Source organism: Pseudochaenichthys georgianus, chromosome 1, assembly GCF_902827115.2.
Source record: "Pseudochaenichthys georgianus chromosome 1, fPseGeo1.2, whole genome shotgun sequence".
NCBI lineage: Eukaryota > Metazoa > Chordata > Actinopteri > Perciformes > Channichthyidae > Pseudochaenichthys > Pseudochaenichthys georgianus.
Window position 1 is genome coordinate 1934319 of NC_047503.1, and position 12430 is coordinate 1946748.

Consider the following 12430-nt stretch of genomic DNA (forward strand, 5'->3'; position numbering starts at 1 on the left):
CAGTTTCACTCTCAGTAGCGGCAGCTCGATTCTGATTGGCTTGAAGGGCGGATTTAAAAACAAAAAATAAAATAAAAAAAATTATTAAAAGATTGGCATCAAAGGACACATAGATTGATAGATATGCAGTTATTAATAACATCTAAAAAAAAAAAAATGTAACTTTAAAAAAAGAAAAAAATTCCCCTTTCCACCCTGGCGGCCCCTGGCGGCCCCCCGGGGGGTCGGGGCCTCCACTTTGAAAAACACTGATGTCGTGGCTTCCTTCCTTGTTTTTCCACCAAGCCACGAGACGCCTTAAACAGACAGTTCTAACTCGTTTCTTTCCTTAAAGTACTCACAGTTTGAAGTGTTGCTTGGCCTCCGATGGTTTAGAAGATGTTGCGATGTGTTTGCTCAAAATAAAATAACAAACTTTTGCACATGCAACAAAGAAAAATAGGCCTTTACAATATTCAAAAGAAATAGGCAAAACTCAAATAAAACAACACAACTTAGGTATTCTTTCTTTCGTGATAATGCTTATAACTTCACAACTTAAAGGGTACTTCTACGGTTTGTATGTACGGTTACGAGTACAGTTGAGTACGGTTAAAAACTGTTCCTCGACGGCGTCTCTCAACAGGCGCGTGGGAATTGTAGTCCTTTATAGTGCGTTGACTACAGACCTCACAATTAGGTGGCCTTTCTTATCAAATCAAATGACTGGCTCTAACATACCGGCCCCTATTGTTATGGGCATCTTTAATAACAATAAACAAAATTCAAAAAGCCAGACAAAGTCAGTCTTCATATTCTATTTGAGATAGACAGGGTGTCTTAATTGTCCATCTTCAGTTATTTCCTTATTCTAAGGCAGGCACCAGTAGGCATATTTTGCTTATTGGTCTTTCCAGCGTGTTGGTTTTTGTCTTAAGAAGAACACTCCGAATCCGTCCTCCAGATGCAGCGCTCCATAACTCTTGCCATTAACCAGGACCCACGAGGTGCATTTGAACCCATGATTATTACGATGTCTCCAGGTATGAAGTTCCTTTTAATGCGATTCCATTGCTGTCTTTCTTGCAAAAGTGGTAGATATTCTTTGATCCACCTGGTCCAAAAATGGCTTTTTAAAAAAAAAACAAAGTTCATTAGTGAACATCATTTATTTTGCAGGCAGCTCTCTGCCTCTCTCACGTTATTATGGCACGCGCCGGAACCAACAATCAGTTACCGTAAATGAGTTCGGTTCAGAGGACAAAACACATACAACATTAATTAAATTCGATATTTGTTCACTTGAATTTCACTTTGAATTCTTGGATATTCTCAATGGGTGAATACATTTTTTTTTTTTTTAAATGACACCGAAGCTTTCTCAGGGTGGGCCAGTGAGTAAACTGGTGGTGGTTACGCTACTGCTACAGTAGAGGACACTTTACAGGCAAATACAACAGCACAGATTGTTCAGAATATCAGTATGAGAAAAAAGCGACACCCTCTATCATGATTTCCTCCCTTCTGTTTCTTTCTTTATAAATATTAAGTGTGATTGTCTTTTGAACTTTATGATACTCTTTGCCTTTCTGGTCTTTCTCCCACCTTTTCTGCAGATCTCCGTCCCTTTTTCTTAATTACTGCTTTTCCTTCTCCTTCTCCAAGTTGAAACTGGTAATGTTATTTCCTTTTGTATGCACTTTTTGCTAATTTATCAGCACACTCGTTCCCTTCCCCCCTCATGTGCAGGCACCCAGCAGAACTGTAGATCTATACCCGCTTCTGTGAAGTCTTAAGAGGTGGAATGATATGATGATTCACACTAATGTACAGTAGGGTGGCGGTTTGCGGTAAAGTTGTTTGCAATCCGCCAAAAACCGAGAGAAGAAGAAGAAGAGAGAAATGTCCCGGAAGTCATAAGGCGGGGCTTAAAAGTTTCATCCACAGCGCGGGAGATTTCTTCCTGTTCAGTGAATGTCACGTGTACCTCTCTGGCGCTGCTAAACTACGGGTCAGCTAACAGCCAGCAGCCAACAGCCCAGAGAGAGAACCAGACTGTGAGGGTCCAGCACCGGAAGACTATGGCCGAACATGAGGAGCAGAGAGCCGCTCCTCTGAACGGGTGAGTGGTCAAACTGTTGGTGCTCTCTGAGATGAGCCACAACAAGCCCAGGAGAAGAGACGCAGTCATTTGGCATGTGCATGCCTCAGTATATGCTACACATGTACACTTCAGTCATTCAATGATTCATCGCATGCTTGCACTTTGTTTTGAAAATAGGTGGGGACACTTTTTCCACCGTGGGGGAAATGATTGAGGAAGCCAATAATGTCCTATTTTTTTAAAGCAGACACGCATACGTGCATACTGTTTGTTCTTAAACATGTAAACTATAGGTAGGTGTGTACACGATGAGTCACTGCTCAAAAAAAGTCTCAACAAAATGTTGGTCTTGTGTTCAAGGAGAACAACAAAATTAAGTTTAATTGTTTTTGATTGTTTGTAGCGACACAACCAGGAAGAGGGAAGACTATCTGGAATGGCCAGAGTACTTCATGGCTGTAGCCTTTCTGTCAGCGCAGAGGAGCAAAGACCCAAGCTCACAGGTGTGTTTTTTCATTTCATTTCAAACCTTTATTTATCCAGATTGTCCCTTGAGATCAAATATCTCTTTTTCTCGTGCGCGTGTGTGTGTGTATACACAAACGAAGACTATGACAACAACACTTCTCTGCAATATGTTTTGCTAACATTTGTATTACTACTGGCTGCTACTCCTAGTTAATAATAATAATGGGTTCCATTTATAAAGCACTTCATATTTGAATTCAAATCCCGAAGTGCTACAAGTAGTGAGCATGAACAGTATAAATAAACATTACACAACACGGTAGAAAAATAAATAAAAGGGTCATAAAAATGTCTAGGCAAAGGCTCTTTTGAAGAGATGGGTTTTGAGGCCTTTTTTAAAAGCCTCCACGGTCTGTGGTGCTCTCATGTGGTCGGGGAGAGCATTCCACAGGCTGGGAGCAGCCGAGCAGAAGGCCCGGTCTCCCATAGTACGGAGCTTAGTCCTGGGGGGTTTGAGGAAATTGGAGTTGCTGGAACGGGTGGTCCGCAAGGAGGTATGGGGGGTGAGGAGTTCCTTGAGGTAGGGAGGGGCAGTTCCATGGACACACTGGTGGGTGAGGACGGAGACCTTGAATTCGATCCTCAGTTCCACGGGGAGCCAGTGTAGTCCATCCATTGCTGCAACGGGAATCTTTAAGTCACTATGTGCAATAATAATACTTCATTCCAAATTGCTACACTTTGGAATTTTTAATCACGATTAATCGCATGATTTTCTGCGATTAATCGCAAAATTCAATAATGAATTCAAAAGTAGTGAATCGCCTACTTTTATTTTAAAAGTACTGCTATATGAACAAAGTGTAATACAATTTGGTTTGCAAACACTTACAAAAAGTAAGGTGCTTTTTAACAGCAGTATTCCCCAGCAGTTAAAATACTACTTGTAAATCTCAACATTAATTAATGTAATCAAATATAAACCCAAGCTATTTGCCACTGCCAGGGCATTAATGTTTCTCTAGCTTGTTCTAGAAGTTCCCCTCAGAGTCCAGAGATAACTAAACTTTGCAGTGGTTCAAATAACTCTGGTTCTATGAGCCCCTCCGTCTGAAGAGATGTAAAATGCCCATGTCAGAGTTCGGTACCTTCCTCCATGTTTCTGTCCCCGCCACTGCTTTCTGTTTCCGTGCATGTGAGCACTGCAGCAGTCTAAGGCCCGCCCCCTATGCTCTCATTGGTTGATACGTGTGATAAGATAAGAGTACTTATTAAATATTAAATCGAATATAAATGTAAAAGCATAGACATGATGACAGCCACCCTAAGCCAATCCTTATCAACATCGCCCCCCTCCTTTGACCCATGGTTTGTCTATATGTATATTCGGAGCCCGTGATCAACGGATTTTTACAATAATAATAACAATTTATTAAAAAACTGTTTCTGCGCCATAAAATGATCTATCCCTCTGCAGGTGGGGGCGTGTATCGTGAACCAGGAGAATAAGATAGTTGGCATTGGTTACAATGGCATGCCAAACGGCTGTGACGATGACCTGCTGCCGTGGTCCCGCTCTGCTGACAACCGTCTGGACACCAAGTACCCTTATGGTGAGGACCAGCACATTTCTGCTTTCGGCTTAACTTTTTTAGATTTAAAAAAAAAAAATTAAATCAAGAAGAAGAGTTCCACACATAGGACAACATTCCTCTAGTGGCATCCACCACGGCACAGAAGTCCAAATAATTCCTTTTACATTGTGTGGGAGGACTTAGTCTAATTCAGGGGTTTTCAACGTGTGGGAAGGTGAGCCTCCCCTCAGAGAACATAAGAACCGCCGCGCCACCCCTCCCAATTATTATTATTGCTATTATCATTATTGTTGTTGTTGTTGCTATAATGCAGGGATATTATGATCCAGTGGAAAGCCCTTACCTACTGGCCTAGTTAAATCAAAGTGGTTACTTTCTTTTGGCTGGGCAGTGTAGTTTTATACACAGTCTTATTTGACTTTCTCAGGACTTCAAACAGTTTTTTGGGGGCAGACCCCCTCAAAGAAAAAAATATATTTACACACGTAGGTCATCATCTTAACAGTTTGTTATTCTCATCGAGTCATCCGTGAGCAGAGCATCAAGTTGGCATGCCTATTACAGCTGAATGCGACGATTACCATCTTGTTCAGCAAAACGCCTCACAAACGTATTAAGATCAACAGCTTTAGTGCGTGTTGATTCAATGCTGAGTACAGCCGCACTGACAGTCTCTTCTCTGTCAGTGTAGACCGCAAATACCGCATTCCTTCAGTTCCGTCTACTCGGACATTAGGGATTTCTCTCATAAATGTCCGATGAGACACAACTTTTCACGCTGCGCCTCTCCTGAAGCTCTCTGGCGCCCCCCAGGGGAGGCGCGCCTCTCACTTAAACCGCTGGTCTAATTGAAAGGCTTTGGAGAGCAGAAAACACTCGAGCATTGTTTGGCCATCCTCTGCTGCTGAGTTCTCTGCATGGCCTGTAGTGGGTGGTAGAGGGTAAAGAATGGAGAACTGTCTGTTTCTCTGTTTTTCACATGCTCTCTCGTTCTACTTATTATTTCTCTCTTTTTCTGTTTCTCTTCCCTCCTCCCATAGTGCTCTGTATAGGGTGGGATAGAGAGCATTTAAGTACTCTACATCTTCCCCCACTCATAATGAACTCCTCCTTCAGTCTTTGGTAGAAAATAATCTCTCGCTCCGACCAAATGTACAATGCATGTCAACTGGTTGTATTATTGTATAATTTAGCAGCCTGCACCAATATACATTTCAATATAGTTATTCAAATTATTCTTAATATATCTTGTATATATATCTAAACAGTTTCACCTTATTCAATAGTTGTGTTTTTATTTTACACTATTACTTTATTATATTTTGTTTTCTTATTAGTCTTGTGTGAACTTGTACCTGCCCTGTTCTGTGTTTCCAACTTCCTCAAACCGTGTTGAACTTTAATCACCTGAATGTCCCTGTAGGGATCAATAAAGGTTTGTCTTATTCCTTCATTTCACACCATCCTAGGGCACATTCATGTAGATCTGAGTATTTTTGGCTTGTTTGCAAAACAACCTTAATAAATGTAAAGCAATAAAACGTTATTAATGTGCTGCTCTGTCCCGCAGTGTGTCACGCAGAGCTCAACGCCATCATGAACAAGAACAGCGCTGATGTGAAGGGCTGCTCCATGTACGTGGCTCTGTTCCCCTGCAACGAGTGTGCCAAGCTGATCATCCAGGCTGGTGGGTCCCTGCTACACTCACTCACTCACTCACTCACTCACTCACTCACTCACTCACTCACTCACTACCTTCCAGTCTGTTGTACAAGTGATGAAACTTGCACGTAGGTCTGCACAACTACGGCCAATAATAATCAAGATTATTACACTACATATTAAGATTGTGAATATTTAGCATGATTTACATTTTTTACATTTTAAAGGTGGGGTAGATAAGTTTCAGAAACCGGCTCGAGATACACTTTTTGTTATATTCCATGGAATGCTCTTAACATCCCGATAGCAATGAATATCATATAGAAACTGCCGGATGCTAACTTGCATATGTTGGGCAATTTGCACAATTAGCATAATTGTGTTGATTAGCATATGCAGGATGATAGACAATTCTGTGGCTAAAAAGAGTAACAAAGGTCTTTTATTTATTCAGGTATTAAGGAAGTGGTCTATCTTTCTGATAAGTACCATGACTCACCGGAGATGACCGCCTCCAGAAGGCTGATGGGTTTGGCAGGCATACAATACAGGTGAGGAACAATTGGAAGTGTTGGCTCTATTTTTATTATTCTTTATTACCCAAGGTCAAGGGGTTTACACCCACATACTAGGGCTGAACGATTAATCGATTTTAAATCAAAATCGCGATTTTAAATGATGCGATAATCAAATTGCAAAGCCTGCGATCTTTGAAGCGTGAATGCAATCGGCAGAAATAAAAAGTTATCGTTAGTCGGGGGCTATGGGCTTTTTTTTTATAAACTGTGTCGGGGCTTCTTAACATTTAACAACCTATTAATGCGTCATATAACACATTTTAGTGCTAACGCACTTAACTCACGGTAGATATATTTATATATATATATAGGTGCGCTAGTGAGCACGCAGCAGGGTTACTGTGCGGCGCGCATACAGCAGACCCTTCACGCGATAGAGAGGGGTAGAGTGAGGGATCGCACATGCCGTCGTGCTCGCGGACGTTAAAAAAATTAAACCTAAATGGCTCGCGGATTATACTTTAGCGGCCGTTAATATACCTGGGCGGCCCGCCCAAGTAAAGTCTGTGTGGGAAAGCCCGCTATCTTACCGGTTCTTATGCAACTCGCAAATTTCTCTCTTTTCTCTCTCTCTCTATGTTGGTGCGCAAATGCGCCTTTTTTCAAATGATCCAGTGCTCTTTTTTTGGCGCACCAGTTATGTGCAGCCCTGCAAATGTCACTTGTTTTGCATCAATCTTGATACAGGGTACTTATTATGTTATAGTTTGGATTCCTAAAGCTTTTAGTCTACTATCCCATCATCCAAGTGTGGTTTTCACTCACCTCACCGGACATAGTTGCCCAAGTCACCGGCATGAATACCTCAACTTCCATCCTGGACCCCATGCCCTCTACCCTTGTCAAGGCCTGCCTCCCCCAACTCACTCATCTTATCACCACAGTCATTAACTCCTCTCTGTCCACTGGACTCGTCCCCCCTGCTCTGAAACTCGCTGCTGTCACTCCCATACTCAAAAAACCTGGTCTCAACCCTGATTCCCTCAATAACTACCGGCCCATCTCTAACCTTCCATTCCTGTCAAAAATTCTGGAGTGAACTGTTGCCTCCCAACTAAAATCCCATCTGGACTGCAATAACCTTCATGAACATTTTCAATCTGGTTTCCGTACTCGCCACAGCACATAATCTGCCCTACTCAAGGTGACCAACGACATTCTCCTCTCTGCTGACTCTGGTTCCCTCTCAATTCTCATTCTCCATGACCTAACAGCCGCATTTGACACGATCAACCATTCCATCCTCATCAACCGCCTCCAGTCTTCCATTGGCATTACCGGTACTGCCCTTTCCTAGTTTAAATCCTATCTCTCTGACGGACATCAATTCATCTCCATTAACAACTCCAAATCCCCCACATCTCCTGTCATGGCGTCCCTCAGGGTTCTGTACTTGGTCCCCTTCTGTTCATCATCTGCATCCTCCCAATTGGACAAATCCTCCGTCAACACCAACTCCAGTTCCACTGTTATGCTGATGACACACAGCTCAACCTCTCAACAAAATCAATTTCTCCAACCACACACTCCCAGCTCAGCACCTGCCTCACTGACATTACAATTTGGATGCAAAACAATTTTCTAAAACTTAACTGTGACAAATCGGAACTTATAATCATTGGCCCACCAAACTCACTCAACCCAAGATTTTTCTCTTACCATTAGGGATGTAACGATACCAAAAACGCACGGTACGATAATATCGCGATAACAAGTCCACAGTACGGTATTTATCGCGATATTGAATAAAAAAAATGTACTCGAAAAATGTTTCTTTATTACATAATAAATCTGATTTGTACAGCATTTTAGTAGGATAGCAGTATTTTAAAGTGTCAAACAAAGTGACAGTAACAGACTGGAACAAGAAAACCAGTGTTTTTGTACCTATAGTACTACCAAACAAAGTAGGCACAAAGTTTCACTTTAGTTTTTCAAGTAACTCAACTCAACTCAAACTCACTAGTGACTCACTCGGCATCATCAGACAGGTTTTTAGGAATATGAGAATGTCCACATTTCCAGGTATTTATAAGCTGGGATGTTTGGGCATTTACAATATCCCCTGCTCTGGAAAAAACTCTCTCGCTTGGTACAGATGTTGCTGGTACTGATGTTGCTGGGACAGCAGTGGTCGCGTTAACCGAATATTTTATTTAACAATGACGGACACATCTGAAAGCAGTCTGTCATTTTGACAGATTAGAACAAACTCAACTCGGAACAGCGCCAACGGTTCCCCGCAGCGAGGCTCTGGTGTTATGCCGTGTTATGCATGCCCTCCAAAAGGAAATGATATAGTTTCCAAACCGTACTTTGCCGTACAGATCAATACATGTCTGGGAGGTTTTGCTTCACGCTGTGTGCGCTCCCGGGAGGTGCATGCACACGCGGCATAACACCGCCCCCCCCCCCCCCGTTGACAGTTCACGAGCGTGCTCTCTCTCTCTGTTCAGACCCGACGGGTAATAAGGGATTATGACGGATATTTTACGATCCTTTCTGTCAAAATGACGGACAGTGAAAAGGCTAACGCCACCTCAGTGGGACGGAGAGATATGCTTTGGCCATGGGTGACAGCAGTGGGTCAAACTGTGCATTGTCTCTCCACCACTTCAAAAACAATACAGTTTTTGCCAAGAAGGTGAGGCTTATTGACAGGGCGAGATATACATATACTGTTGGTACTTGTCAATGTCTCTAGGTATGTACATGTAGCCCTGTAAATATGATGTCCTTTTGTGTTATCTGTTGTTTTATGTTCATGTTGTAACCTACTTGCTGCCATGTTGGACAGGTCTCTCTTGAAAAAGAGATCGATGATCTCAATGGGACCACCTGGTTGAATAAAGGTTTAAAACAAAAAAAATCGCGGTAGATTCTGTCAGTCTCACGACAGTATTGGGACGTTTATTTACCGCGATATTCGGTATATCGTTACATCCCTACTTACCATCGATGGCTCCATTGTCAACCCATCCACACCCCTAACCTTGGCATCATCCTTGACCCCACCCTCACTTTCCTCCCTCACATCAACCAGGTCACAAAAACGCTTTCTTCCATTTAAAGAACATCGCCCGCATCAGACCCTCCCTCTCATCGACCGCTGTTGAAACTCTGATCCATGCCTTCATAACATCCCGACTGGATTACTGCAACAGCATTTTGGATCACCTGCATTCACACTAAAAAAACTTCAATATGTCCAAAACTCAGCTGCCCGCTTGCTCACCTCCACCCGACGCTCCGAACACATCACCCCTATCCTCCATGACCTCCACTGGCTCCCCATCAAACACAGCATTGACTTTAAAATATTACTTTTCACTTTCAAATCCCTCAACAACCTTGACCCCCCCCTACCTCTGTGACCTCATCCAACGACACACCCCCACCCGTCGCCTCAGGTCTGCTGAAGCTAACCTACTGCAGCCCATCAGGACAAAGCTCCGGACCTGGGGTGACAGGGCCTTCACTGCAGCCTCCCCCACACTCTGGAACCCTCTCCCCAGCCACGTCAGATCCGTCAACACTCTCACATCATTCAAACAATCCCTCAAAATTCACCTTTTCACGCTTGCCTTCAACTCTTAATCCACTAACCCCTCGCCCTTATTCCACCTAGCTTAGCACTTTCTACTTTTGTTGTTTTGTTGTACTTGCTTGTAAGCGCTTTGAGCACCAGGAAAAGCATTTTATAAATGTAATGTATTATTATAAGTAATGTCATTTGTTCTGGGAATGTCATTTTCGACACCTGAAAAACAGGCTTGGGATTTAACGGGTTAAATAAAAGCAGTCTCATGGATGCACATCACAACCGCTGAGCTAAAGGCGGATTTTTGAGACGTGATGACGTTGCTGTCGTTTATTTTTAGCCATTTTGTGATGCATAGAAGCTTTGGACATTCAACACACTGTTAAAACTGAAATGTTGACTTTAATTAAACATATCATGTCAACAGATTTCCAATTACTGTATTGGCTTGGTTGAAAGCAATAATATTAAGTGACATTTGTTGACATAATTAATTTAATTCAAGTCAATGTTTCAGTGCAGTGGGGTATTTACTGACATGTTTTATATGGCTTTGCAGCCACGCCTGATCTGGTGTCTGTCTCTTGCTCTCTCACTTCTTTCTGTTTTCAACTTGCCCAAACCTTGTGAAAGTGCCCCGTGTTTGGGGGACAGGAATGACTTGAATAAACAAGGAACTTTCATCCAGCATGTTTTTACGAAGTGTCTTTGTGTGTTCATACCCTGAGCGTTGTTTTTTCTCTTTCTCTTGGCAGGCAGTTCAAGCCCAAGAGGACTCAGATTGTCATTGATTTTAATTCCATTAACCACGCTGGAATGCTGAACAGTGCTACCAAGTGAAAAAGCAAAAGGCTCACCTTGGGGAGCTCCTGAATGAGGCGAGGAAGAAGAGGGAGTCTGACGAAATTGAAAGGGACTTTGATGCCTTTTTTTCTTGGCCCCTGCTTTGTCCAAAGGAAACCTGAAGGATACCTCGACTTTGGCATCTTTTTGATATTTTGATTAACCGGATACTCAAGATAGTTTAATTTGATGCTCATCCTTTGTGGATGTGTGTAGCAGAAGGACTTTCAATGCTGTTTTCACACTTTCTTCTTTGAACTCCCTTTGGGTTTGGGCATACACAAGGACATACACTTTCTTTAGTGTTTCCTTTCAAATCTTTAGTGTTGTCAATCAGATCTTGTCATGGCTGCCTACACAAGGGCAAACCAACAGTCCTTCAGGCAAGGTTCCCGATTAGTATAGAGTCGCCTTGACATTCACTCGACTCCACTCTACTGCCAAGTCAAATATGAAAAGTTAAAGCAAACCTCTAAAAAGGGTTCTCTGCAGCTCCAGGAGGCTTTGGCAGCAGGCCAATGGTCTGGTAGCTGTATTTCCAATAAAATATTTTATTCAATAACAAAATAAAACCTCTTTTCCAGATTGCACGGATCGATGCAGCTGCTTTGTGCACGCCCTAATTATTCTAATATTAACACGGTCCTTCTTCACTCATGAGATCTCCATCCCATGAGTGAAGCCTTCAATGAATGCATGAATCTCAACACTATGAATATGTTACCGTGTGCGGTTTTTATTTTATTTTTTAAGATAGTCCCTGTGGAGGGATATGGATCTTTGTTTTAGTGACCATTTTACAATGGTTTTCTGAAAGATGTTGCTCTTCTTTTATAACATGTTTTTTTTTATTTTAAATGTTTTTCCATTTTATATTGTAACACAAGTCTGCAGATGCTCTATAACAATGTATTTGTGATGTTTCTTTCCTGGTACCAACAAACATGTCTTTCCTATGGGTCATAATATTGTAGATGAAAACTAACATGCTGTTAACTTTGGAAGCTAATGTTTGTCTTCATAACATTCTGTGTCTCCAGACCTTCATTCCTTGTCAGCTCTCAGTTGAAGTCAATAAAACATTTGGACGGAATGATCTAATGTCCACTGTGTTTATTATTTAAATTCCATTTATGATGTAATAGATAAAAGGGTTTCTATAATGAAATGATACATGCGTCACATTCAAAACACATTTTCATGGATGTTTTTGGTCAAATTATGAATCAACCGGTTGTGTTGTGTAGACCTTTAACATGACTGATACCAGGAACACTTTCAGAAAATAATGTTTTAAAAAATTGTTTTATTTACTTAAAGGTTGATCAGTTTAACTGCATAATAATAATTCAATCTTTATTTCAGACTCAAGGTCCATATCACATACAAAATGACAAGATACATATCAATAAATAAGATCTAAATACAAAACAAAAAGTCCAATTACAGCGAGCCACACATGCTCACTGTCTGGAGAGGCTGCTGCGCCAATGTCTCCAAATCATGGAAGAGAACCGAGTAGAACTCTTCACAGGGTTCATTAAAATCGAGATAACATGATTGTCAGTCTTCTAGGTCAGGGGTTCCCAAACGTTGCCATGCCAAGGATCCCATATAGCATTATCGTCTGGCGGGGACCCCCCTGTTGCAATTTTTTTTT

The 12430-nt window shown here is 41.9% G+C and overlaps 1 protein-coding gene across 2 annotated transcripts; it reads left to right on the forward strand.

Moving 5' to 3' along the window:
* Window positions 1–1915: 1915 nt before the first annotated feature.
* LOC117453521 (deoxycytidylate deaminase-like) lies at window positions 1916–11514 on the forward strand. Of its 2 annotated transcripts, XM_034092349.2 has the most exons (7): window positions 1916–2101; window positions 2261–2376; window positions 2487–2586; window positions 4029–4164; window positions 5717–5833; window positions 6263–6359; window positions 10683–11514. In XM_034092349.2, the coding sequence occupies exons 2-7, from the start codon at window positions 2309–2311 to the stop codon at window positions 10765–10767; spliced, it is 603 nt and encodes a 200-aa protein (XP_033948240.1). In that variant the 5' UTR covers window positions 1916–2101; window positions 2261–2308; the 3' UTR covers window positions 10768–11514. The 2 variants fall into 2 exon arrangements, with proteins under 2 accessions (XP_033948240.1, XP_033948247.1); XM_034092356.2 differs by lacking the exon at window positions 2261–2376.
* Window positions 11515–12430: the final 916 nt, after the last annotated feature.

Excerpts from the sequence above, each read along its gene's own strand:
- LOC117453521 (XM_034092349.2), top strand. The coding sequence starts at position 2,309 with ATGTCCTATTTTTTTAAAGCAGACACGCATACGTGCATACTGTTTGTT. Across the intron at positions 4,165-5,716 it reads GGACACCAAGTACCCTTATG|TGTGTCACGCAGAGCTCAAC; the intron begins GTGAGGACCAGC and ends TCTGTCCCGCAG. Across the intron at positions 5,834-6,262 it reads CAAGCTGATCATCCAGGCTG|GTATTAAGGAAGTGGTCTAT; the intron begins GTGGGTCCCTGC and ends TTATTTATTCAG.